This window comes from Macrosteles quadrilineatus, unplaced genomic scaffold, assembly GCF_028750875.1.
Source record: "Macrosteles quadrilineatus isolate MER2022 unplaced genomic scaffold, UCM_ALF_1.0 Scaffold_7__1_contigs__length_78375512, whole genome shotgun sequence".
In the NCBI taxonomy this organism is placed as follows: Eukaryota; Metazoa; Arthropoda; class Insecta; order Hemiptera; family Cicadellidae; genus Macrosteles; species Macrosteles quadrilineatus.
Window position 1 is genome coordinate 4,946,262 of NW_026542600.1, and position 24,955 is coordinate 4,971,216.

The 24,955-nt window shown below is 34.2% G+C and overlaps 1 protein-coding gene across 1 annotated transcript; it reads left to right on the forward strand.

The window, feature by feature from the left end:
• The first annotated feature begins 11,447 nt into the window (after positions 1 to 11,447).
• LOC128998697 (protein artichoke-like) lies at positions 11,448 to 24,511 on the forward strand. Its single transcript, XM_054424940.1, has 2 exons — positions 11,448 to 11,560; positions 20,469 to 24,511. The coding sequence occupies exon 2, from the start codon at positions 20,572 to 20,574 to the stop codon at positions 23,269 to 23,271; it is 2,700 nt and encodes an 899-aa protein (XP_054280915.1). The 5' UTR covers positions 11,448 to 11,560; positions 20,469 to 20,571; the 3' UTR covers positions 23,272 to 24,511.
• Positions 24,512 to 24,955: the final 444 nt, after the last annotated feature.

The following is a 24,955-nucleotide window of genomic DNA, read 5'->3' on the forward strand; positions in this document are numbered from 1 at the left end:
CAGCTGTGTTTACCGTACTCCTGCTGATTTTACCACCTCCATTAGCTGTATCATCGTACACCAGCTGATTTTACCGTGTTCTATCTGTGTTTTCCGTACTCCAGCTGGGTAAACATAGTATAATTAATATTGCACCAGTTGGCGTTACTGCAGTCCAGATTACTTTACCGAACTCTAGCTGTGTTTATTGTACTCCAGTTGTTTTTACCGTACTCCAGCTGACTTCTCCTGTCCCTTTTACTTTTCCTTTTTCCTATTTTCTTTTCCCTTATTTCCTCATGTGGTTCCTACAGTTTTTAAAATTTTATTTGCATTAGCTCAATCTTTCTCCTTTTTCCAAAAGTATGTAAAAGTAATAATTTTAGTTAATTAATTTTTCTATCAAATGGTATATTTGACTACTTGTGAAGCTCATTCCCCACACACAGGCTGTGCCTATGTGGGTAATAATCCATCTGTTTGTACAACCCTGTGTAACAATTATTGTGGTTTTGATGGAAAAAAGTATTTTTTATTTCATTTATTTCCGTCCATTTCTCTAAACAATGACTCTCATTTATAAAGAGTTGGAAATCCAGCTGCTTACTGGGTTGTATTGTGAAAATAAATTAATAATACGCTCTAAGGATCACATATAAAGTAAATTTGTTTGTAGAGTTGTTGTTAGTTAGAGTCAAATTGAGGCATACTATTTTCAGAATGTGTTTTAACTATTATTGTACATAGGCAGTCCCACATTGTTTGCATGTAATATAGAAATTGCATGCCTCTGTTGACTTAAAAAGTTTTATTACCTTTTTAATGAATGCATTTTAATTTATTATCTTAGAGGATGGTGTTTGTTGGTTTTGGGGAACGGCAGGAACTCTCCTTCCAAAATAAACATCTACCTTTATAAATTATGCAATCCTCCCCATGGGCTCGGGGTGGAAGTCTCAGTTCGCCTCTACATGTCTGTGAAATATCTCTCTATTTCCAGTATACCAATTAACCAAGTAGAGTGAAGTATAAGGACTTTATATTTACAACTAAGTATATTGTAAAAATAATTATTGTAATATATTGTTGATGAAATTTTTGGCCAACTTATACTACACACGACTAACTAAAAGCTGCTAAAACCTTTTTGCGAGGCGGTCATTTTGGTCTGTACAATGGAATAATATTTCATGCTATTTAGTGCATAAGCTGATTGTAGGACATATTTATAAAGAAATGGATTCAAATAGAAAAAGGTAGCCAATTATATGAATGCATTTTTAAAGATAAAACTTCTAAACATACACGTATATAGCTTAAACGTCACTAATATGGTAATAGTTGTAGTATATATATATATATATATATATATATATATATACGTGTCCTAATTTACCAAGTGAATGAAATGAAATAACAACTTGATATGTTTACCATAATATGTTATCGACATTATATGTTTATTCCACGAAATATTCAGCATGAATAAGTACAATATATATTTTTTAATGAATAATAAATTATGAAAAATATAAACTAAAAATAAAAGTAAATCGTTTCTATATTACTTGATTTTATTTATTTATGAAATCAGTAGACATAGCCAAGGGCCTCATTTGCTTCTGCTTAACCAAATCTAATGACACTTTTTAAATAGATACATTAATAAACAAGCTGTTGTTAAAAAGTTTAGGTTAGGGAAACGATTAAGATATTTACTGCACACGTGTATGAATGTATTACAAATAAATAACAACGCCATTGTCATTTTTTTAAGCGTTTTCCTCAGCACAAACTATAGCTAGCTGGAAATGTCCATAAAAACATTTGTTAATCAGTCAACTGTCATGAACAAATTCTGTCTTTAGAAACATCAATAATTAAACAACATTCTGTTATCAATAGAAATGATTACAACACAGACATATCGTTAAAATAACTAAGTATATGACAAAAAATGTATATGACAGAGTGGTGAGTGGTACGTGAGGACATCAGAGTGGTGAGTGGTACGTGAAGACATAAGAGTGGTGAGTGGTACGTGAGGACATCAGAGTGGTGAGTGGTACGTGAGGACATCAGAGTGGTATGTGAGGACATCAGAGTGGTGAGTGGTATGTGAGGACATCAGAGTTGTGAGTGGTGTGTGAGGACATCAGAGTGGTGAGTGGTACATGAGGACATCAGAGTGGTGAGTGGTACGTGAGGACATCAGAGTGGTGAGTGGTACGTGAAGACATAAGAGTGGTGAGTGGTACGTGAAGACATCAGAGTGGTGAGTGGTACGTGAAGACATCAGAGTGGTGAGTGGTACGTGAGGACATCAGAGTGGTGAGTGGTACGTGAAGACATAAGAGTGGTGAGTGGTACGTGAGGACATCAGAGTGGTGAGTGGTACGTGAAGACATAAGAGTGGTGAGTGGTACGTGAGGACATCAGAGTTGTGAGTGGTATGTGAGGACATCAGAGTGGTGAGTGGTATGTGAGGACATCAGAGTGGTATGTGAGGACATCAGAGTGGTGAGTGGTATGTGAGGACATCAGAGTGGTGAGTGGTACGTGAGGACATCAGAGTGGTGAGTGGTACGTGAAGACATCAGAGTGGTGAGTGGTATGTGAGGACATCAGAGTGGTGAGTGGTACGTGAGGACATCAGAGTGGTGAGTGGCATGTGAGGACATCAGAGTGGTGAGTGGTACGTGAGGACATCAGAGTGGTGAGTGGTACGTGAGGACATCAGAGTGGTGAGTGGTATGTGAGGACATCAGAGTGGTGAGTGGTACGTGAGGACATCAGAGTGGTGAGTGGTATGTGAGGACATCAGAGTGGTGAGTGGTACGTGAGGACATCAGAGTGGTGAGTGGTATGTGAGGACATCAGAGTTGTGAGTGGTATGTGAGGACATCAGAGTGGTATGTGAGGACATCAGAGTGGTGAGTGGTATGTGAGGACATCAGAGTTGTGAGTGGTATGTGAGGACATCAGAGTGGTATGTGAGGACATCAGAGTGGTGAGTGGTATGTGAGGATATCAGAGTTGTGAGTGGTACGTGAGGACATCAGAGTGGTGAGTGGTACGTGAGGACATTAGAACGAAGAATAAAGGCTGTTAAAAATGCTTGGAAAGCATACTACAGTATAAATATTGTTGTATAGAAACCTTAATACTTTTACACATAAAACGTCACTTTTCAATTAGATTTTGAACATTTTTAATTCGCTATCTCACAGAGAGATGAGCCGACTCAAAAAATTTTTCTGAAAAGTTAAATCTTAATTTAATTTCCCTGTCCCTCTGTTTGAATCAGTCAAATTCGTCCCTGCTTTTGAGAGATATGGGTGGCCTGGTATTGGGTAACTTTTAATCCAATCCACCCAAGTTTATAATTTCAATGAAAAACCATCCTGAAGAGTTTTTATAACAAACAATTAAAAATAGTGGCTATTAAAACTTACTGTCATTTTATTTTTTAAAGACAAAAGCTATTTTGAAAAGGAATTATTTACTGAGAGTCGCTGGATGATTAATTGATTTCGTTTAATCATTCATTTATTTGGTTAAAAATATTATTACAAAGCAGTCTGTAAAAAACTGTTGTAGAAAGGCACTGAAAAATATAGGCATTACGTAATGCATAGAAAACTCAGCATCATTTTAAGCTATTGGGTTTTTGTTCAACAATCACTTATATAATAATAACCGTAATATAAAGATGAGCATCTTTATTATTAAATTTTTTTTTCTTCTAGTAACATCTGCTAATGTATGAGGTTATAACCAGTTTCATACCTGGCATGATAATTCTGTTAACCGATGTTTAATATTTTCTTATCGTTACGTCGAACTATCATTTTCATTCAGTAAGATATGTTTTAAGAGAAGGGGGAATCTGATCTTAAAAAAAATATCCAAAACTCAATGGGGATTGTTCTTAAAATTAAAAGTTTGTCACGGTAATAATTGGTTTAGCTAAATTTGTCTCTTATTTTAAGTGAACTTTTACCCGCTGAAACTTTGATCCTGGGTTTAAGTGGCTTCACTCTTGATTTGGTGTTATATAATGGTTTCTTTTACACAATCCTGCAGTTACCCTTAAAATATTTGTGTGACTACGTTCTCCCCAGCACTGTGTTTAATTACAGAAAACTCACATTCCCTGCTGCTTGATATTACCATATTTTTGCCCATGTAACTGATCGCGGTGGAATGATATACACTTTATCCATAGGCAGGAGCTGTAGTGGTTGGTTATGTCCGCCAATGGCTCACAAAAATGTAGTCAATGTTTGGTTGTTCCTTGCCACTCTTGTAGGAGTGTTGTGCCACAACAAAATCATGTAATGTTAGTATAAACCGTCCAAGTAGCATTTCATTATTATTGTCAGTTTTTGTTAGATAAGCGATAGTGTCACTCCAAAAATATAGGGTTTACAATTAGATTTTGATTTAAAGTAGCGTCCCAAAGTGTTAGAAAAGTCTGTCACTGTCATGAGTCCGGTATAGCCAGTAGGTTGATTCTCGATCCTTGATGATCAAAACCTATTAATGCCAGCCCACACACAATCATTCCACTCGTATACAACTTTTCACGTTCACATGGTACTTTTGTGTTTCCCGCGCAAAGTGCAATACAATTAATTTGGTACCGTTCTATTTGTCATCGAATTATGATATCATGTTTGATAGAGTTCAGCTTCACGTGAATGTTTAATATGAAATTTCATTCTTTTTGAATGGCATTTGGAAAACCCGTCCTCAATGATTTAGTTTATGGTTAATACATTCTTGTTTACAACACTTACAGAATGCTCATTAATTTTACTATCCGTTGATATAATTTAATAGAGATCCTTTATTCATCAACACGCACTGAGGATTTGAGGTGTTTAACTCCCAAAATATGTCAGAGCAAAGGGTGCGCTATCAGGAGCAAACAGACGGCTCTACGAGGGGGAGATCACAAATGATACACTCGGGAAGGGAGGGTAACGTTATCACTTTCAGTCGATATGGCTAGTTTTATACGAACAAGTCTAAACAGCGCACAATATAGATCCTTTATCGTGAATATTTTTTGGCATCTCAAAGAAACCCTTATTTCTCATGGCAGATGAGTCCGTAACAACGACGGACTATTTCAAATATACATATTTATACATCTATCATATTTATATTTCAAATACATATTAAAAGACTGTTAAAAATGCCATAAAGTCCATAGTTCATTTATCCTACAAACAATTATTTGGAAAGGTATCCCATTAGGATTCCAGTATCTTGGTATAGTAGACTACTTTCACTTCTCATCCATTGGTATTAAATATAAACTAAATTTTAGTACATGTGCGGTGGAATCTGGGTGGCGTTGTCAAGGTCAGAATACAATGCTCAATGGTCATAAAAATAAGTTTATCTTTTTTACATTGTTACATGAAATCTTGAAAATTCTAGACCAACTAAAATCACATATTTCTTTTATTTATTTTAAAAGTTATTATAAAACAAAATAGAATTTATTCCAGAACATTCTTGAAAAGTCTAAAATATTGTAGGAAGATTTTGTCTATTTTCACACACGTTGGCCTATTGCCTGACAATATTAGTGACCCTTTATAAGTCGTTTTCCCGCATGGCCTGGTCCTGGTACGTCACCAAAGAGCTGTGATAGCATCCATTACCTCCGGAGCTCTGCTGAGGATGGGTGATCATCAGGTTGCTCGACATTGCCGCAGTGATCCCTGGGACCTGTGGGCCAGGACGATTAATCTTGGTTCGAATCTGTCTATTGGCGGACCTTCGTTCGATTGAGACGGTTAATTATGACTTCGAGGCTACAAATGAAAATTCATCTTCTCAACTTTGGTTGGTGATAAGTTGCATGAATCTTTTTACTCATAAACAACAATTATTAAAATTAAACAAGTAACGCGTGTTAAACAAATAAATCTAAACCAAAATGTGGTCAGCAGCTACTTATATTACAAAATAACTATGATGATTCAATACTCGGTCCGTAATAAAACACCAATTATCATTGAGTTATTTAGACTATAAGCTCTTGGAATGAATAAAAATGTTTAAGAACTAAAATTACGGCACTTAATATATAAATATTTTATGATCAACGTATATGAATCTGCAGAAAGTAAACATAAATTCTTTTTGGATGCCATATTTTCTACATTTTTGTTACTTATATACCAAACACACATGGAAATTGTTGAACATAATACAAATATCTTCCCTTCAACATTTTCATTTTACCTGATCTATACGATTATAAACAAGAGGTGGTGTCTATCTCTGTGTGTGTGTGCATCCGAAAGCGCGCGATTGTATCTGTTGGCACGCTAAGTCGAGTAAAACCATCCGAATGTTATGGTTTTTTACAAACGTATAAACAAACCTTTAATCGGGCAAGTTCTCGAACCAGCATGTAGGGTAGCATGTTCATTTTGTAGGGTAAACATTGAGATTTCTCATTTTCGACCATTTGGAAACATTTCCATCCAAAAAAACCATTTCCAAATTTCTATTCTATTCTTAGGAAGTAAACAAACAAGTTAAAAAAAATATCTTACCAAAACCCTACCAAGGAAATGTAAATTTGCTTAGTCTGCATGAATGCTGCAGTTGGGGCATATTTCAATATCAATGATTACAGTCACTTAAGGAGTTTGCTTCATGAAGAGGAAAAGTAACCCTCTGGGGTGATTTGGTATTTTCTTTGAGTTTATGTTATCCTACTTTGGAACAGGAAATTAAAAAATCTCCCCTCCGAGTTGCCATTAGATTGATGTATGAGAAGAGACTCTCTGTCGGAATTTGAACAGTTTGATCAAGATTATTACATGTTATATGTCTTTAAACGTATTTAAACCCTCAGTTGACCACAAGGGACTTGATCTAGTTAAATGTGCAAGTGTTTCGAAAATATCGCTTCTTAAATGCGGCAATTAAATTCTAAGATTCGGGTATAAGTTTAATACGAGGCGGATAAATGAAGCGTTCACAGCAATTGAGGCAAACAGTAATATAAATTTTAATCAGTTAAATAATAGTGAAATAACAATAATAACAATCATTAACTGTATGTATTTTGGTAAGGGTGGATAAAAATTAAGAAATATTATCTTATGAATTTAATTGACAAATTTAAATGTTTATATTGATTGCAAAGTTATGCAAAAATATCACCTTCAATATCTACAGGATTACTTGCATAAACACATGGGATAACTACAAGACTAACATATGTACATTAAAACGTTCTGTAGGCAGCTCAGATCACTTTAATGTCCCCAAAATGAATTGACTTTCCTACTCGGGTTACTAGCGGTTTTAACAGACCTACTTGATATTTTTTTTATCTTGTTCTACAACTCAAACACTTAACTATTTTACTATAAATCCCTTATAACTCGAAATCCCTTCAGAAATTCCCTTACGCCTACAAATTCCCCGGGAAAGGGCAAGGACTCACCAAGTGTCCTATGGTCTCCGTGCCTAGGCCGACTGCCTGTAGGCCTGGAGCGGACATGATCCACTAGTCACGCTTGTATACTCAAATAGATTGTAATTTATTCTTTTTTTAACTGTCCGACTTTAGTAAACGTCAATTTGTGAAGCATTAGAGCATACATGAGCCGTTTCAGAGACACGAGGAAGGAGAGTGTGTAGCAGGGATAGAGTGGAGTGGGTGTTCCCCAATCCCCAATCCCTACTCAACTCTCCCTCATTCTGACCCTCCGAGCCCTGTTAATCAGATTCTGAGCTCGTTGGTGACAGAATCAATACCATTCATTGAGTCACCTCTGATAACAGGTAGAGAAGATACAATAATTATTCTTATCTTTATGAATGGATGAAATTTATGAATGGATGAAATTTTCCGTTGCAGAAATTACGCCACTTAAAATCCGGAGGGGTGGTTCCTGAGACTACGTAAATAACGTTGCGGATATTCAGTTTTTATTTATTTTTTTATTATCAACGGTTCCACCATTTTTTACAATGTAAGTTAATAATAACAATCAAGACGGATAGATTTAAATAAATAACAAACAATAATATACAATCAACTATAATCTATTTACAATAAAGATTTTGCACTTTAATAACCCGTTGATGTTGTGTTCAAACTAACGACGAGTATGGATAGGAAGAGGAAAGCCCTCGAGGCTTTGATGCTCTATGATGATATTGATGATGATGTTGCTGATCTTTGTCTTTATTGGTGTCACCTCATAGTGATCGAAGTGATATATTAAAAATCGGGACAGTGAAAGAGTTTACAACATACTCATTCGTAAACATTTGGTAGACAATGAAACAATGTTTAAGCAGTACCTCCGTGTGTCAAAAGACCGTTTTATTGTTTATCTCATAAAAGATGACTTACCTCCAACCTACAAATCGAGATAAAAATTGAGTATGATAGTAATTTCACAGCGGCTCCTCTCCGCTGCCGGATTCCGGACTCCACTACTTCTCTCAGACCAGTATGATTTGTCCGCCGTGCGAAAACGAAAATTACGGTCCTGTAAACGTTCATCAGTGGAACCTGGCACGCAGAAAATAAGAATAAGAATAAGAATAAGAATATTTTTATTTCCAAAATTACAAATTACAAAAATTACAATCGTGGCTGTAAAGCAAAGTAAAAAGGAAAAAAAATCCCCACAAAGACTGTACATCTGCGTGTGGGGAGAGTCTTCTCCGTCGCTCACCACTTCACAGACAAGATAACAAAATAAACAAATAATTATTTAAATAAAAAGAAGTATTTTTTTTGCCATCTTGTTGAAAAAAAACTGAACATGAACAATATTAGAAGTACTTGAATGAGGGTGCCAGTACCGAAGTAGTTTGGTATTTAGCCTAATTTAGTTTTAGAATCGTCATCGAATTTCATTATGCCCTAATCTACGATATTAAACAAACCAAACACGATGATCGGTATAGAGCACGCAAATCTCAAAAAAGGTCGATGGGATGTGACCCTCCTGTCTAGGGAGTAAAAATGTGATTAAATATTAATAACTCGTACATCAGATTTCTCAATAAAATAAATACAGTTCAGCCCTGTAGTACCAAAAAAAAATACATTATGAAAAAAAAATTACATTAGTGGTAAAAAATATATTAGGATTTTAGCTATATTAGGATTAAAGCATGGTTTGGATTTTTATAACAGATAAATTTAAATTTGTTTCTAAAACATTTTGAGTTTCTGGTAGTTTAAGACGCTGCTACAGTACACAACCGCGGTACAACAGTATCACCATAGTTGAAGGAGCAACAAAAGTACACGAGTGCGTTCAGGTCGAACTCGCTTTAATAAAGACAAAAGGCTCGCAAAGAGACTTACTCGCAGGATCATATTAAGTGCCACCATGAACCTAATATGGTCTGCTTATATGTACACATTTGTCCAAAAATAAAAATTAAATATCTGAAAAGCATTGAAATCCATCGTCAACTTACGGTAACCAGGAATACGAACCGATGTTCACAAAATTGCCGTGATTATGAATTGTAAGTCCAGAAGTTGTTTTCCGAAAGGAATTTGCTAATTCTGCAGACTGCGTCTCATTTACTTAAGTAAATACACGTGGCTTTAATTATTATCATAAACAGAATTTGAAATAACATTGAACATAGGATTGTTTTTAGTCTGTCATTGTTGTGGTGTGGTATCACACCATTTCAATACGTTGACTCAAGTACAAAATAAACCCACAAGTATTTTGATGCTTCTCCATTATATAAGAAGAACAAAGGACTGGCTGCAGGCGGAATTAGTTTCCCTTATCTTCCCCCCAGACTTCTACCCTACACTAAATCAGCCAACTGTAATTAATTTTTAATTTGCCATTTTATCACTCAAGAAGTCTCTTTCATTTTCAAGAGAAGGGATATTAAGTTTATAATATGAATAAAACGTTGCCTAAATTATATTATTCAATTCTACTAACATTGTTGTTTTAAAGCACATAAATTTCAAGATTACATTTTCATCCAAATTTAGGCTATGTCAATGTGGGGATGGAATTCAAATCCGATTTTCATAAGATTTTTTAAGGTCAAATTAATGTTACATGGTTTACGGACGTATTGTGTATGCAAACAGACGAATCTGCGAAGAGAATGTTTCGCGTTCTTCAGACTTGTACCCGAATGTATACTGTACTGTATAATCCAAGGAACTATACTAGAAAACGATTGCTTGGACTGAAGTTATGTTTTGTCGTTGTGAAGTGTACTGAATGTATTACTGACCCTATATTTCCCTGATTTGTATTTTCTATTCCTTGCATCACTTGAGTGGAGATAACCGGTTTACAAGATAGAACATAAATAATCAGTAAGTAGAAAATCATAAGGTACATTTTAATAAATTAGTTTTCGATCAAACCACTCGTAATCAAAATCAATATTTTCTTCACTTGTCCGCTATATATGTCACGTGAACAGTAATATCAGTCATGTCAACTTAAAGTACAATATTTAAAACCACCCACAAAATAACAGACATTCTTAGTTTTTTTTTTAATTTTTTATTGTTCGTTTGCCTTTGTTCGCTATTGTGGCCGAGTCCTGTTTCCCATGGAACTGTAGTTTACTATCCACTTGAAGTATTGCTCTGCTTTTCTCCTAATTATTACTGTTTGCTTTGAATTACAAAAATATTAGTTATAATTAATTACTATTACCACTGTTTGCTTGTTAAGACTAACTTATCTGTGTCTAGAATTTAATGTATTGTATTGTAAAAATTGTGTTTCCCGTTGAAAATTAATAGACATAACGAAGCAGCAAAACACCCCATGCACAGCTGCACTCTATACAAGGTAATTCTATTATTTTAACAGAAAAATTACATGATTTTATCTACTTAATTCAGCAAACCATCTTTACTTATTACCAGTTAAAATTCACGTACAACCATCATGGAGTTACTCAATACTGCAGATATGAACCAAACTACTTAAAAATTTTACTTTGTACAAAAGCAAATTTTTAAAAAAAGCTTAAATGATTACAAAGCCAAAGGGCAAGTCGATATTTGGTTACTATTGTCTTATCCGTGCAATTGTCTTACCGAATATATTAGCAACGCACCGACCAATAATATCAGGTTTGTGAAATGACACTTGTAAAGCAGGGCTGTTACAATTACTCAACATTTTCCATACATGAATTATTACATGGGCAATCGGACACATATCAACAGAGCTATGACATAAGATAAAAATGTAATCAAAGAAAAGTTGAATGAATACCAAGAGATTTTCCTTTTGTTTTGATAAGTGTGTGTTGCGATAAATCAATTTGCTTTTTAAACGCAAAATTGGCCAAGAATAATCTCGAAACATATCATTGCTGATGCCCAATATTTTGATTTTGGGTGGGTGGGAGAAGGGAGGTTGTTGTGGGGTCAAAGTCTTGCGCGCAGACGTTGCAAACCCAGGATAGCTGCTGGGAACAGTGTACATCTTAAACCGATTCAGGGAGGACCGCAAGGATCATAGTGTAGTGCTACGAACTACCAGAGCTAGAGAAGGAATACCACTTAAATGTAAGACATTTACCTGCTATAATGCTAGAGGATACATCTAAGAATATAGTTTTTCCCATTTAGAGATAATCGATTTCTGCTTTGGCAACCCTGTAGAGACCCTTTATCGATTAGAAGCTGTATTACTTTGGCTCTAAGTTTGAATTTAGTTCAGAGACAAAGAAAATGTTGAAAATTATATTTTATTTTATTATTTGAAAGAGTAGTCTACAACATAGAAGGGGTGATAGATTAAATTATTCTGTCGTATCATTACTTTGGTATTAAATATTACCGTTCGATGAAAGATAAAATGATGAGTAGTAATGCCATTTCCATCCGTTGTTTGAATTTACTACTTTTGATTTTACTCGTTTGTGTGTGAAAGTATAGATGTTTTTGAATTTGCCCTATGATCAATTACATGAAAACTATAAGATCAATTGAGCTGAAATTTGTGTATGGGTATAGCCAATATACCATTGATGGACCTATTTTAATTTTTAAACCGTTCTTGGGCTCCGTCTGAATGGCTTTTAGATTTTCCCGTTACTCTTATGAATACAAAAAAAAAATAGAGTTAACACATAAGCATAAACCAGCTGTTTTAAATTTATATGCCATGTTTTGTTTTTTTTCACTAAGGAAACTGATATGCTATAACAAGAAAGTAATGTTTTATTAATGAAAGGTTTTAAAGGTTTTGTAAAATTTTGCTTATTGTTTGCTGAGGAATTTGAAATATGAGCTGCAGGCAAAAAGGCTTGACTAAAATCAACGAATTTAAGTAAAGATATCTATTTAAATGTGTAATAAATATCAACAGAAAGTAAATAAAAATACGTCCCTTGAAATATAAATTTACACTTAAACTGTTGACTAACAAGACATAGAAGAAATGATCTCATACATAGAAAAGATGGTAGGCGATCAATTTCGATTTGACACTCCAATCACCAACAGAAGAATAGGCAATTATGAATAGGCGAATTATTAAAACATTATAGGAAAACGTATTGTTTGTTTTCTCGTGAGTGTGAAATTTAATGACAAAAGTAGTTATATATTTGTGGGTAACACATTAGTTAAAAATGCGTTTTGGTGCATGTAACTGTGCTATATTTAAGTGAACAAATAATTACTATAACCAACCTCGTAACAATCATTTGTAAAATAAACACACCGTTCAACACTGTACAACACCGTACAACACCACAAATTTTGTACTAAACGTCAGAGAGTATGTATGAGAGAACATCAAAGTTGGTACATGTTAGGAAAATGGGGCAAAATACAATATCTAAGGCTATTACTCTATCTACACCATTACAGATGTGTGGACAATTGTTGCATAGACCACTGAATCTGTAGTGAAGCTATGAGATCTCCAGTTACAGCAAAAGGAACTCATAATCCCTAATTCACAGAAAGAGTAGAGTTGTTTATATAAGAGAAGAGTTGTTTATATATATTTATACAGGGTGAGGCAATGAAAACGCTATTTGTAAATAGAACAAAATCAATACTAATAACCGTGCGCATGTATGGCTTATCAAAACAAAGCTTATCTTATACAGTGTTTTACTTCATACAGTATTTTATTATTAATATTACTCTTGTGTAACATTCTTTAGGTGACGTCTTTAACCTACTTGACATTCCTTAAGTCGCTTGGAAGATCCATCGAATACATTTTCCAGCTTTGTATAGAAATAAATCTCATCGTCTAAGTGATTTTTGTTTCAAGCTAAATCTCTGGCGACTTTGAAAACTGTTGAAACATCTCAAAAGAAGAAACCACAGACATGCATGTCTGGTAATCGATCTTATTAGGGAATGCTTACTAGGAAATGTCTCTGAATATTGAGATCACACTACCTTCAAAAACATTTCTAAATGCATACATCCATCATTAGCTGTGGCTTAGAGCTCTTTTGGAGCTCACTCTTTTGATTTCCAACAACTCAAAATGGAATTTAAAAGCAAGCCAAGAAATCTTCATATCAAACTAAATTCAAGGTTACTGTTTGGTTTACATTTACCTTTACTATTGGACAAGGTAGGGTCAGGGTTTTGCATACCGCACTTAAGGTTGTCTAGGGTTGCTTGGGTTGAAGCTGTATTTCTGGAATATATTCCCATTTTCCCATCGTTTAGGCCTACCAATTTGGAAAAAGGGACCTACCTACGTTGGTATGTTTTCTGAACTTATACACAATTTTTTATGGTTTTCAACCAAATCAATCTTCTTGAAAAAGGTTTCTACAGCAATAGCAAAGTGTTAATGACTCCACCATTTTATCTTAAATGACATAGTTTGGTTGAGTTTATTCAGTTCATTACACAGCTGTTCATTCTTTGTTGTAATATTTATCTTGAAAACAAAAAAAATTTGGTGCCGTCAATGCCTCAGCCTGTATTAAAGGAAAAACCAACTTAAGTTAACACATTTTTGTTTAATATACCACGTATCTTTATTACTCTCCAATTATTGCATTTTAATCACACAAAAGTTAATACTTTACAATTCGAATTCATATCGGATAATCAAAATTACTTCTATGAGGTTCGAGTAAGCTGTATCAGCGGAATACGCGACGAATGAGTTGGACGATGAATTAATATTGCAATGCTTCTCTCTAATCGAAGTGCAATGAGGGATTGTCTAAAATGGTAGGGGTAAGCTATTGATAATTGCAAATCCTAAACATAGAACTCATTAGCATGATGCTTATGCTCAACTATAATTAAAGTAAACAATAGAATTTTTGTTTGATCTAATTTGTCTACAAGCCAAGTAACGTTTGTGATCGTTGTTGTTGATGAACTGAAATTAAATATTCAAAACTTTAACCATGACAAGCTTCACTCCGAGTATATTTAAACAAGCTAAATAATATTCCAAGTACTATGACTATCACTGCAAGATGTCAGAATTCTTTGTTTTCTCTCTACATTGTAAAAGCTTAAATAACAGTTTAATTTTGTTTACACCGATTATTGAGATCTGTCATTCATACTGATAAGTTACAAAAACATTTAATCTTAGATAAATACTTTTTTATACGGATATAAAGGAATATACCATCGTCACCATGGTAAAGTGTCAGTCAATTTAAACATCTTTGGATCCATACAACTCCTTTTCATGAATGATTATTGTACGGGACAAAATTCTACTCCAATTAAATTCTCGATTATAGTACCTTGACCGTAAACCCCTGTAGTGATATATACAGCTGAAATTAAAAACTCATTTAACCTTTAAATGATACAGCACACACCATATGTTTGTTGTTTTTGTATAGTCATGATGTATATTTGGCATTTAAATTTAGTACACACCTATTTGAGAATGGTTATAAAATAATAAAAATGATGATATCAAAGTTGTAGAAAGAATATATAATCAGTAAGAATTAACACCGAAAGTGAGTTGGACAAGCGGGAATTTCGGGAATTTCCACAATTCATAAAGGATTGATGAAATTAATTATCCACTAGCTTACTATGGGTATGACAAGTATTGGTCTTAACGATGGTAATCTAGCAGATCAGTCTAAATATAATAGAAATCCTACGAAGTATGTGACTAGCAGCTTTTAGGGGTCATGCACCAGTAAAGAACTAAAATGTAAAACCATTTGAAAAATGTTTGAATCAAACAAACTTCGGCAATAATAAATAAATCTGTATCAAATAATTTTCATAAAAGTGGATTACAAGATAGGATTTTAACTGTATAATGGAAAGTAGTTCCAACGATATACCACACTCCGAATTGTTGTATATCGTTGAGTAGTTCTGGATCACCGTCTTAGAAAATAGATATATGCCGAATCTTTGCTATGTTGAATTGACGACACCTGCGATTTCGATGTTTTCTCCAACACGACCAACGCTTTAAAACTAAAATAGTTTGAATACAAAAATCAGTAATCGGTATCAGTGGTTTGTTGATGTATTAATTTTTATTATTCTTATTGCAATTCTAGTCATTTATAAACTATTTTATGTTATTATCAAGTGAATGGCATGAAACTTTGAGTATGTAGCTGGTGAAAAGAACAAGGAACCCACTCAAGTAAAATTTAAAGTGCATGAACTGCTTCAATGCTTCAATAGCACTGTATCGAAGGGTATCAATAAAAAAATAGCTTATTTCCTACATGGGAAATACGCTATAATTACTGTATTGTTCTAAGTTAAGGTTTTATTGTAAATAAATTATGTCTTTGATAATGTACTTTCCTCTCCCTCGCTCAGCCATTCAATATTAGTTAGTGTTGGTTTGTATTGGTAGATAAATAAATAAAATTGCTATCAAGTCCACACCCGTACTTGTTAGGTTATATTAGGTTAGGATAGGATACTTGTTAGCACAGACAAATAGGTGCATAGTGAACATGATACTTTTGCTTGGTAGAGTTTATGTAATATCAGAAAATATAACGAGTATTATTTATTTATCCTGCCCTCCATCACTTTCTCTAAATAATTAGCTTTTTTTGTAAATTAAATACGTAAAACAAAAATGTAAAATATTTACTCTACTCATGTTTATTTGTTGTTTTGCATTGAGTATATATACTGTAGTCACTTGTTACTAATACATTTCAATCATTGTTTCCACCGTTTGTTTTGAAGAAATGCATTTCATAACTTGGTATAAATACCTGAATCTATGTGATCTCTGATGTAGTGGCATGGCCCTGGAGTCATCTTCAGGCAGTACATATGTCATCTTGTCTCTATCAGGTCATCTACATTATTAATTAATACACCATGCGCACGCACACGAACATTTAGTGACAAAAACGAGAAGATACTTACAGTATTATCGTCGTTAAACGTTAGTATTTTTTGTCTATGAGCAGTTGCGCATGTTGACGACTTTCTTATAAAGAGACAATATGACTCTGTGTTATGACACAACAACATAGATCACATAAATTCAGGTATTTACACCTGATCAAGAGGATAAACCCTAATGATGAAATTAAATTAATTTTGTAAAAGAAACATTAAAGTATTAAATCATACATATAAATGAACAGCCGTAGCTTAAAGCCAGATGCAATTCAAGAAATATATACAAATCCAAGAATAATATAAATCATTTAACCACGATCACATGTTTTCACGTATAGAATATAGAGTATTCTACCGTAAAAGCTCTATAGAGTTACCATGCATTTATATGGGAGTGTTTTAATATTTGAAGTAGAACAAACAAAAACCTCCCCTTGCGAAGGGACGCCAGGGTGATTCTACTTTGATTGGACTTTGATTTCTTGGTTTCTTGCCTCAATCCTCTGAGGAACCCCAGTTGTTGGTCTTTCCCAGGATTCCACATTTGAGGAAATGTATTCCTTTTAATAAGTGTTTCCCACGAAGACTCGGAGACATTATGTTTTATTGAGAATTATCGCTTTGTCTGTACATAATAAGCACATTTTTGAAGAAAAACTAAAATATTTTGTCTAACGTATCCAAAATTATGAAAAAGGTCAGCTAACATATGATATAAATTAAAATAACTACCTACTATTACATCACTCAGTTTTATGTACAGTAACTTAAACATTAGGTATGTATCACATACAATATGCTATGATATTTATCAAATAACAGATTAGAACCCGTCATGAGCGAGTTACACACACGGTAAATATATGCTATCAAATATGACATTGCGTAACACCAGGAGAGCCTATACAATATCACAGGAATATTTAAATTAATTACAATGTCTTCTATAGGTAATTAATTTATTCAGTTCATAAGCCAATCTATATAAAGTACGTATTAAAACATTTGTATAAATAGGAGATAATGTTTTGCTTATAAATTGTATTAAAAAATGCATTGGTTGTATGCAATTCATTTTCACAGTTTGTTATTATCTCTTATCAAAATGCATGTGTTTTGGAAGCCTTTAGCAGCAGCCTGTGCACAATGAGGAACGCAGCTTTAGTCCTACGTTTGTAATGTGTTCCGTGCACGTGGAAACTGGTATTTGGTTAGGTTTAATAATAGTCCAGGCAAATTAGATCAAATATAGGGTGTGCTCCCCAAAAAATCGTCTAAAGCTGGAAAGTGTTTTAATACCTTTTGGGGGTCCCAAATAAGACTCCTGTGAGTTTGCGACGGATTCTGACGTCTGCTTAAGTTTTGGGAGTCGAAAAACTATGAAAATTTAGCACTTTTTTCAGTTTTTCGCTTATAACTCCTAAATAACGAATCCTAAGGAAAATGTTGTTCAAAGATGTCTTTTAGTGCATTTAATTTTGCGTCGATTGGTGTTAAATACGTCAAAATCGGCCGAGCCGTTTAGCCGCTGTAGCTTTTCAAAGTTGGGATATTTTCATCAACATGGCCAAAAGGTTGATTATTTGACCAGTTTTCGGCTTACAACTCCTAAACGACGCATGCTATACAAACATGCACATGTAGTTAGTTTGGAAAACACAAAATTCTGCGTATAATGTTTTTTTTATTAACCAATAACAGCAATTGATTGTTACCTACTTTGTATGGTCGCCATTTCATTGAAAAAGTATTAAAGTTGAAGTTGAGAAATTTTACTAAAATTGGTAACAACACGTAGATCCTCTCAATAGCGGTTAAACGGTGAAGCCGATCGTAATGAATTAGAAAACATTCTACGCAGACGTTTATGCTCTTCAAACTAACTACAGGTACATTTTTTTCTATAGCATGCGTTAGAAGATGTAAGCCAAAAACTGAAAGATGAATACAGGGATATATCGTATATAATGGGAGGTTGGGATGAATCCTAGAATTTTCGGAACCTCAGACAACAATATTAGACTTAAAATTACATAGGGGGTCTTACTCTCTTCACACCTTATTAGATAAACCTCTGGATGACCATCATTAATTCATCATCCATTTAAGGACAGGATCTACGTGTTGTTACCAATTTTAGTAAAATTTCCCAACTTCAACTTTAATACTTTTTTTCAATGAAATGGCGACCATACAAAGTAGGTAACAATCAATTGCCGTTATTGATTAATAAAAAAAACATTATACGCAGAATTTTGTGTTTTCCAAACTAATTACAGGTGCATTTTTGTATAGCATGCGTCGTTTAGGAGTTGTAAGCCGAAAACTGGTCAAATAATCAACCTTTTGGCCATGTTGATGAAAATACCCCAACTTTGAAAAGCTACAGCGGCTAAACGACTCGGCCGATTTCGACGTATTTAACACCAATCGACGCGAAATTAAATGCACTAAAAGACACCTTTGAACAACATTTTCCTTAGGATTCGTTATTTAGGAGTTATAAGCGAAAAACTGAAAAAAGTGCTAAATTTTCATAGTTTTTCGACTCCCAAAACTTAAGCAGAAGTCAGAATCCGTCGCAAACTCACAGGAGTCTTATTTGGGACCCCCAAAAGGTATTAAAACACTTTCCAGCTTTAGACGATTTTTTGGGGAGCATATGTCTAATTTGCCTGGGCTATAAGGATTCAGTCGGCGAAAGACTAACATTGGGAGCTAAAATTGGCTGATCTTGACCAAACCCTTATCTATATTGGCACACAACACAAAACAATTCTATTGTGATACAATCCAGTAAATCCAGTAAAGGGTTGAAATTGTAAGGGGGGGTAAGTTACTTTTCAGCCACCCTACATACTAAATTAAACTAAAAACGCTAATTAGAATTTAAAAACACCAATATAATGATAAACTGTAATTAATGAAATGTTTAGATTTATCAAATGGCTAATTTTGTAATTTTTTTGAAATACCAAGTCTACCTGTAATTATAGGAGTGAGATAAATGGTTTCGAAATTAACATGTTACAAAATTGCCACGTGGAAGGAAACAGAGATAAACTTTAAAAACTCAAAAAATGTGAACAAAGAAATGTTATAGATGCTTGGTGAGAAGTAAAAAGTTTTAATCATTTTGAAAATACAACACTAATACCCAAATACAACTCCTAGAACATACAACTCCAAAAAAATAGAAAACACAACTAGAAAAAGTAGAAATACAACTCCCCACGAATTGCATCCTGACCTTTCATTTGCCCCAAAACCAAAAGTACCATTGTTGAAATTGATGTGTGTTGATATTGTTTTCTCTTAAAGGATTATTGTTGGATTTGCTGTGTAAGTTTTCATGTCGTGCTATTGCAATAATATACTTAAGTATTTTTTTACTATACATTTTGTCATGGTTCAACTGCTTGTGCTATTATAATTGGTCTAAGTTGAGTATGAGAGCCTGTGTTATGTCTTTGTAAAAATAGTGTAACGATTGAGCTATTAAATAAATAAAACCTGAGCTTACATCCTTGATACACCTTCAAAAATCGATACTAATACCTTATCATATACTGTCCATGGAATTGGAGTATTGGTAAACGTACCCCTCTCAGTGCAATTGTATATGAGGCGATTTTTAAAACAACATTTTAATGGTGAAAGTAATCTAAGAACATCGGTTGTTGGTAATAATATTAATAAAGTTGACCAGTTGTAGTTCTTTTGTTGTCATTATTTGTTGATAATAATCAGGTGAAACCTGAAACCTCAATCGGATAAATTTTTCTCGAATGTATTGTCGATGATTTTCTTGTTGACATAACCAAGTCAGCCTACGTAAAACCAACATCAAAATTAGGAAATCTAGAACAAATCCAGTTGCATGAAAAAAGTCTAAATACTATATTACGAATTAGTTTTTGTAATGGAATTCGTATGAAAAATTATGTCATATGGTTGGATTACAAGCTAACCTTTATTAAAAGTAGAAAATACAGTATCTTTTTTTAAACTTCAGTATAAATTATTCTTACACGACTTTAAATCATAACCTGTAACCTCGTGTATTTACTTTAAAAGTGTCTATGTAATTTGTTTATAATGATTTCTTTTGTTTCAGACGGGCATTGGAAGTCAAGATGAACAAGTTCATGGGTGGTGCAGCCATTTGTGAACCCAACGATTTCGGGTAAACCCCAGGATGGGAAACCCTTAGGATTCCAATGGAACCACTGAAGCGATGCGTTCTCCTGGCAATCGCTCTACTGCTGGTGGCGGTCCTAGCCGAGGAGTCAGGATGCTGGAGGGGAGGTGCAGAATGTAAGGTGGTCAGAGAAGACGAACTGTTAGTGGTGGAGTGTGGGGCACTGAACTTGGATCAAGATACGAATGAAACTGTCGAGACTTCTTCCAAGAATGGATCTTTCAACTGTACTATCAATGATACTTGGTGTCACATGTCCAACACGACTGTGATGAATTCAGATCTTCACAAAGTGGATTCTAGAGTAACCGAATGGCAAATCAAACCAAATCTTGTAGATTCTTATCCCAGAAGTACAAATCGCTTTGAAAAAGAATTATTATCGCGTACTGAAGTAAATCTCCTGGGTGACGTATCGGTTATGGATTTTTCTTACATTTCCAGTGTAAAAACTGTTACATTGAACACCAATGGTTTTAACATCCGCATGGTATGTGGCGCTACGAATGTTTCAGTTTTGACTGTTACGTCTTCTTCAATCATTCACAATTTTGTCAAATGTTTTACTAGTCTAAAATCTCTAAACCTGTCTCACAACATGCTCGAATCTTTTACCGTTAGTGAATTTCCTCCGACCATCTATTCAGTTGACTTGTCTTTCAACAAAATTACGTTGACGAAAACAGTTACTTTTCCACACACCCTTCGTCTGTTTAACATTTCTTACAATAATATAACTAACGATAAGGAATTCATTCTAAAAGGAAATGTGATAGTTTTAGATATTAGGGAAAACAAACTGTCCCATGTTCCTATTATTGAAATGGATGCGTTAGAAGAACTTTACCTTTCGCACAATCAAATAAAGAATCTGAAAGAAAAACATTTCGCTAGCTTATTAAATCTAACAATTTTGGACTTAAGAGCTAACTGCCTGAATAACTTAGAGGAAAAGGTTTTTCAAGGTCTAAATCGACTCCAGTGGCTGGATTTGTCAGAAAACAATCTAATGTCATTGGCACCAGCGACGTTTCAATATTTGAGTAATCTAGTTACTCTGCTTCTCTCCAAAAACGTGAATCTAGGAAATCTTCAAAATATTGAAGACGCGTCTTTAATTTTTGGGACTGGGCAACGTCTCCAGGAAATAGAAGCGTCAGGTACAAACCTATCTAGGATACCCTCTACAGTCACACGGTCAGTGAGGAAGCTTCGTCTCACAGACAACACCATTTGCACGATACAGTGTGGAGAGGTAGATAGTTTCCCGTTACTACAAATCATAGATGTCTCCAACAATATGATCAGTGATATCGAAGAAGACGCTCTTGGCAGGCTTGAATTCCTTTCAGAACTTCTTCTCTCCAGGAATAAACTTAGCAACATTCCAAAAAGCTTACCTGGTCAACTAAAAGTGCTTGATATACGATGTAATTATATAAATAAACTTAGCAGCATCGACTTTTTAGGTCTTCAAAAACTTCGTGTGTTGTTGCTGTCAATGAATAACATTTCAGTCATTGAAGATGGGGCGTTTGGACAATTAATCAGTCTAGACGTTTTAGACCTCTCTTACAACCCAATAAAAACATTGTACAGATCATCTTTTACTGGCCCAAGAGGGTTGAAAGAGCTTTATTTGGTGTCATTGACAGAAATAATTCCACTCAAAGAGCCTCTATCATTTCCGGCTCCCGAATCGTCTAATCTAGAAATCTTAAACTTGGACTTTAGTTCAGAGCTTGCGACACGACTCATGGATGACGTTGCTGCCTTGACAATGTTCCACGAACTCTACGAACTGAGCTTACGAGATTGTAGGCTTCAGACACTTCGGAATGATCTTATAAGCTATCTTCCAAGATTGCATAAGTTCGATATTTCAAACAATCCCCTGAACTGTACTGATATCATGTGGTTAATTAAGTGGATGCATTCCAGAAACGCCAACCAGGAAACCTTTGGCCCAAAACATGGTGATATTCGTTACGTAAGCTGTAGAGATGTTCCTAAACATAGAACAATTTTACAAGATAATGTAAAATGTGCATATCCTCCAGAGCTAGCTGGTAGAACAATTTTATCTTTGAAGGAAGAACTTCTGAACTTTGCAACACCCAAACATTCTACCTCTAGAGAACTTATATCCGAGACAAAATCAACAACAGAAACTACTCAAACTGTTCCAGTAGTAACGATTAACCCTATCGTAAATCGTGATGTAATCATCCCCCCCAAGTTGACAAGAAACTTAACTTCTAGTTTGGATGGTCAGGTTACATCCAACCCCACGAAACTCACGGATGTAAATAACAATACGGAGATTCTAAGCCTGTCTATGTCTAACAGCACGCATTTCAAACAGAAAGATACAAACTCTCAAAATGCAATGAATAAATTGAAGAATACATGGAAATACTCCAAACTCCAAAAGTATCCGTCAGGAACTGGACCCTCCCTGGTGCTCCTCAACAGTTCTAAACACATCGTGATCGACAATCAAGTAAACGATTCTCTGATCAGTCAAAGAGCGTTCTTAGCCCACGAACCTCCGACGTCACATCCGGGGATGATGGTATTTCTCGTGGTGGTAGGTGTGATCATCATCGCATCTTCTACCATGCTGTACTCTCATTGGAGGCAACTCCAGAGGTCTTCCCAGTACCAGCACCACCAGGACATTGAGGTTTCTAGCTTCGGAGGTCACGAGTTATGGTGACCTTTGCTTACAGAGGGCGTCGAGAGTTTCAGGTGATTTGGAGAGAAAACCCCAATGGACTAAGGAACGTAGTTACACTTATATAAAGTTACGAAAAAACTGTTAATCGCCAGTATTGAACAAAAAATGTCATTGCATACCTGAAATATGTTTTTCAGATCGTACTTTGCCTTTAGTTTGTCGAACTGATGTACTTATATGGTTAACTAAAATATAAATCATAAGTACAATCCTGCAACTTTTGCAACATTAAAACCCTCAATTAAAACTAAAATACGAGTAATTAGATTCAAAAACAAAGTTAAGATCAGTATTTACATAGTAAATACAAACAAGAGAATGAAGTGTTACTGTACGACTATACATTCAATAAATCAATAATCAATTTAAGATATTATTTACAAGCCAATGAATATTAAATAGCAGTGAATACCATTAAGATATAACGATTACGTTTTAGAAATGTCAATAAATGCAGCACAGTATTAAATAATTTGAATTCTAACAGTTCATAACAATTGATTGTTAAAAATGATAAAGGGTCAATGAAAAGACAAAAAAACTGACTCCATCTAAAGTAAAATGTCGTATTATCCCCAGATATTATAACAAAATAATGTCTTCCTATTTTCAATTTTTTTACCTCAAGATAATTCTGGAAAACAACCCTAATCCATCGCTTTGAATGTCGGTAGTTTAGAATTGAAAATCAGTCTTCTTTGTTTTTTAGAATGAAGATAACATATGGTATGTAAAATTTTAATTGTAGGTTTATAATCCATAAATATATTTTTTCAAATTTGTATTAAGGTACGGTAGTTTTCCTAAGGTTCATAACATAAATGAAAAGGTTAAATAGATGACACAAAATGCACTTTAGAGATAGGTTTTGTATAATTGTTATTTATTTTATTGAAAAAAGTTATAAGCATAGACAAATATTTTATAATATATTTCGTTTGTGTTTATTTATTCATTAGTATGTGCCAACTTGTTGAACAAACAAAGTAAATTTATTTATGGGTTGCAATGATTCACAGTGAATGCGACTTAACTGATGATTCAGATGCGTTTGGTAAAAATAATTTGTATTTCATGATTTTGTGTTGTACTTTTTTTACAAAAAATACACATACATGAGGTTGTAAAAACATAGTTTTATGCTGTGAGACTAGATTAAGATTTTCTATTGCCAAAATAGTTCTGTATATATTCCAGGATTTGTGATCGTAAAACAGATAAAGCATTTATTTAAATTAAATGTGTTAATTTATTTTACGCTATCTGCTTTTATCATGATAATTTAGAGTAAGTATTTAATTATGTAGTTGGTTATTTAAACTAATGCTTCATGCTTACATATATGTTAGTGGTTTCAACAACCAACTATGAATTCACAAACCGTATACAAACTACAGATTTAAAAACCAGTAGAGAGTACGGTAACTCGCTCCCCATATACGTTGTTTCTGGTCTGTCATACAATGTAAAGGTGAATACAAATTATAGTTTCTGATCAACTAAAGCTTCCACTGTCACACTTGTCTCTGGGGTAAAATTTTGTGATCATCACTGATTACGTACAACTCATATACAACATACAACATATTGTTTTTCCGAAGACCACGAGTTTGGACGTTCTTTCTAAATTTTGAAGTGTTTGTTTTGATTACCTCTTTCTTTT

Excerpts from the sequence above, each read along its gene's own strand:
- LOC128998697 (XM_054424940.1), top strand. The coding sequence starts at position 20,572 with ATGGAACCACTGAAGCGATGCGTTCTCCTGGCAATCGCTCTACTGCTG.